The sequence below is a fragment of the Chinchilla lanigera genome, unplaced genomic scaffold (assembly GCF_000276665.1).
Source record: "Chinchilla lanigera isolate Chin_1 unplaced genomic scaffold, ChiLan1.0 scaffold00093, whole genome shotgun sequence".
NCBI lineage: Eukaryota > Metazoa > Chordata > Mammalia > Rodentia > Chinchillidae > Chinchilla > Chinchilla lanigera.
In genome coordinates this window covers 979,582-983,904 of record NW_004955494.1, presented here as the reverse complement: position 1 = coordinate 983,904, position 4,323 = coordinate 979,582, and the positions used below count along the sequence as shown (strand labels likewise).

The 4,323-nt window shown below is 44.7% G+C and overlaps 1 gene segment (V, D, J or C); it reads right to left on the bottom strand.

Annotated features, from left to right (window-relative positions):
- Positions 1-1,776: 1,776 nt before the first annotated feature.
- On the bottom strand, positions 1,777-3,035 carry LOC102007027. The segment is given in 2 exon segments: positions 1,777-2,386; positions 2,743-3,035. Coding segments are annotated over 2 exon segments (420 nt in total).
- Between the last annotated feature and the right edge of the window lie 1,288 nt (positions 3,036-4,323).

Below are 4,323 nucleotides of genomic sequence, written 5' to 3'. Positions count from 1 at the left end.
AACAGCTTCATCTCACCGATGGAGAAAGTGAGACTGATGAATTTCTGGCAAGAAGTAGGACCTTTGATCAGAAGTTACCACACTGAGCTGGGCTTCTTTTGCCTTTGCAATAGCGATGACAGGATTCTGAGTTCTGTATGTCATGGGAATAATAATGGGAAGAGGATTATTATGCACAAACAGGGGCAGATTAAATGGAGGATATTACCATGCTCTGCTGATTTTAGATGGCTTTCAAGCCTTACCTTAAATACCCACCTTACGTACTGATCTATCTCCAGATCACCATGTGTCATGATGAGAACTCATTTACTCACTGATTTTTTTCAGAACTTACAACATTCACTGAGATCTCCACTCTCCTGCTTGGGATGACACTGTAATCTCCTTTATGATGTTTTCCAGAACTTTTTCTGAATATGTCACAACACTGAAAAATCTGTTTCAGGTCTCTTACCTACTCTGCTTGAGTAGGAACGATTGCCTGGGACATTTCTCCGTGAAGTATTCATAAAGCTCTAACCAGAAAGAGCAGCAGTCAACATCGGAGGGGCACAACACTGGGTATAAGTTTCATGGGTTCATCATCCAGGCACACTCAGCATTTTAAAATACTGTTCTAAAAATTAGCTACTCTGCTGTTTAATTTAGGCAAGCCATGTGCCGCTGAGCTCTATCCCCAGCCGTAAATGTTTAAAAATACATCTTTCTTGGGGTAAGTTACAATCAAAACATCTTGTAGACTAAGGAAAATAGTACCTGTTGAAAATTAGACTTGGTAACAGGACTTTACAAACATGGTCCCATTTAATACATGTAACAATCCGCTACGAAAAGTATTGCACAAGTCCACTAAGAAAAGTATGAACAAAGGTCTAGAGAGATTAAATCAGCAGCCCAAGGTTACAGCAACTAGAAATTTAGACTCAAAACTTATGTACTTCGACCAGGCTGTATTTGGCCAGCCCTGGCTTGGGTATGCTTTCTTCTTTTTAACCTTCATGATAGCTCACTGTCTAGAATGTAGGAACAACTTAATTCATTCTCGATCCTTCAGGTGCAGGAGGAGCCCTTGGTCACTATCAGTTATGCTATTCATCACTCTGTATTTCAGATGTTTCTCTGCATATGAACTGATACTGAACATAAATGCACCTGAATCATCCCACGTTAAATGATGTCAGGAACAGACTTGTTGTGCCCTCTTGTGGAAGGGAAGAGATGTTAGAAAAGAAAAGCTCTTTAAGAATAAGGACTAGGAAAGGCTGAGAAGGGAAGGAAGCTGAGTTACCAAGGTAACCATGGCATCCCTTCTCAGCAGTTCAGGTCAGCCTTTTGCTCTCTTTCATGTCCATCCAACTCATTTTTCTTCTCCAGGTCTTTCCATTACACACACAGCCTTCCTCTCCATCCTCAACCTCAGCATGTGTGATCACCTTCTGTCTGCTTCTTTTGCTACAAGAATGGAGACTGTAGAACTGGATCATTTTCTACAGTTTCTAAAACCCAAAGACTAGTCAGAATTCCTAAGTGTCTTTCCCTGGCTCAAAGCTTCAGGTCTGTGTGTTCACAAAATTTCTAGTCTCACCGGAAAGATCAATGACAGGAGAGTCTCTATGATAATGAAATAAACCAGTTAAATATCAAGGATTGGCCTCCTGCTACCTGTTCTCCAGTTCCCTCATGTCACATCTACCTGCAGGTGTATCCTGCTCCTCTCAGCCATATCTGCACATATACATATATAGGATAGATCAGCAGAAATCTGGGACAATAACAGGATATTAGGCAATAATAACAAACTTCAAGGAATGGTATGATGACCTAGGCATCCACACTGAGGAAACTGGAGTATGTATAGGCAATCTTAGGTTCTATACACATACATTTTTTTTATGAAGAACTTACTAAAGTTCTTTGGAGAATTCTGGCTTGACTCTCAATGATTCCTGGATCTCGCCTTGGCTGGCAGCTAGAAGCCCAGTCAAAAACACCCTCCACCCAGTACCTCACCGAGTGCCCAGGGAAGAGTGCTTAGGACTCAGGGAGGGTTGGGGTTTTTGCACAGATGTCTGCCCAGCCTGGTTCATTGTGAGACTCCAGGCACAGAGGTAGAAACCAGAGTCACTGAGGAGCAGTTTCTTAGAGCTCAGGATGAACTGGCCGTCCTGGGGTCTGGAGGCTGAGAAGTTGAGGGCCGCCTCAGAGGTCACCTCACCCACGGTGATGGAGTAGAAGAGCAGCTGGAGGGCCCCTCCTGCCACCTGCCGGTACCAGTATAGATTGATGTTTGATTTCCCCTTCACAGTGCACTCTAGAGAGAAGGGGCTACCCACAGGCTGCACCTTGGTAGCCGGCCATTGATGGACTGTCTGAGCTCTGGCACCTGCAAAAAGAGTAAAGCACCACTGAGAGAGGAAAAACCCATGCCTGGCTTTCCGCTAACCCCGACAGAATGTGGTTCAAGCCCTGCTATATTCCAAGCTCATGGAATCAGTCATGGGGAGCAAATTTGGGAGAGCCAAGTGCACAAAATGTGCCTGGTCTGGGGGAGAATGCAAGATCAGAGACTTCCCCAGGAGACAGAGACAACCCAGCCTCAGCACACTGTCCACTAGGACAAAAGCCTTACAGCTATTCCAGGCAGTTGGAGAAAATAGAGTCAAGAGAGGCAACCCAGCAGCTGACGCTGTGGATCGGAGGGTGGGGACAAAGGTAGGAGTCTGAAGGCAGAACACCCACCTAAGGAAGTACCCAGGAGAAGGCCAAGAAGAGCGCACAGCATAGTTTCACGCAGTCTTTGCTTCAGCTAGTCTCCTTTTCTGGACCACAAGTGCAGGCTGCCCCTCCCTCTTGAAGATCTGCCACCAGAGCAGAGGGATCCCATCCCCTTGAGCTGGGGAGGAAACGAGGCTGGTCTTAAGTGTGTGGTGAATCATCCCGGCACTTGTTATCGTGTTGCAATCTTGCTGATGTCCCAGCACTCAAGCACATTTACTGATGCTTAACTGTAAACAGGAGACAAGTTTTTGATGTCTCCTCCCTCCAGGAGCTATCAACAGTCTCTGTGACCAACAGACAAGCTGTGATAGCGGCAGGAAGATGAAAAGCAATGTTGGTCCCTCTGAAGTCAGAAAGTAGCGCTGGTGCAGGTCACCTGGGTGGCTGGGAAGGAGATTAAAACAAATGGGGGCTCGGGAGATTTAGGTCTTCAGGGGGTTCAAAGCAGGAAAATTTAGTTCTGAGGGAAGGCAGTTGCTATGATGGGATCACCCCTAGTCTTTTCATCTCTGGCAGAAAGAATTCAAGAGCTAGACAGGCAGAATTAACTACTGAACTGATCAAAGTTGGCCCTTGTGCTCCATTTGACCTCAATGGTTGCACCAGATCTAAGACTCCCTCCCAAGGCAGCATGGGGCACAGGAAACACCATGGCGCCTGGGAATCAAATAGGTCTCAGTTCCCATCACAGCTCTGCTTTGTGCTGTCTCAGGAACCCTTCACAAACTCTGATCCTTATTTTTCTCATCTATAAAAGAAGGAGGATTAGACTTATAAATGGTTGAAAGTTGTGTATTTCCTGGTACCCTGCAGGCACTGCCACAAGGGCTTACTTGAGCCTGAGCCCACAGCAAAGACTGGAAGATTAACAAGAAGATGGGGAAGTGGGTGGGAGCTGAAAAGACGACAGAGACACAGGAAGCAAACTTAGGGAGAAGATTATCCGAGCAGCTGGTAGAGCTACATTTTGCTGAAATGAGACACAGAACCCTAGGGTGCTTGGAGAACAGCCCACATGTCCCTCGGAGCTTCCTTGCTCTCTCTGTCTCTGCCTGCTCTGTTCTGTGGGGGATTCATTTTCAAAACAGTTCTTCAATTTAAGTTGCATGTGGTAGAGTGCTGTAAAAGAGGACTTGAAAAAGGAAGCAGCAAAAAGTGGTCAAAGAGGGGAAAATGAGCTTGAAGCAAATCAGGCATGTGTAAGGCTTTTCCAATTCATCAAGTTTAATAAGGTAATATATTTGTTTTGGTGCTAATGCTATAGTCGTTCAATTCCAAGTTACTATTGGTGTCCTTTCTTCTGACAGTTTCAGCTGTGGCCTATTTCGTTTGCTTGCCTTCAAATATACTGTATTCGTGTGTTTTGTTTTTTATCTTTTCTAAGTGTAATCCTCTTACAGCCTTTATTTAAATGAGAAATGAAATGGTAAATAAAATGTGCATTCAATCACTCTTTAGAACACATGATGAGAAATAGCTATAGGCAACTAAAGCAGCCAATGTTTTATGACTGTTCAATCTCAATTTGTATGACTTTGTTAA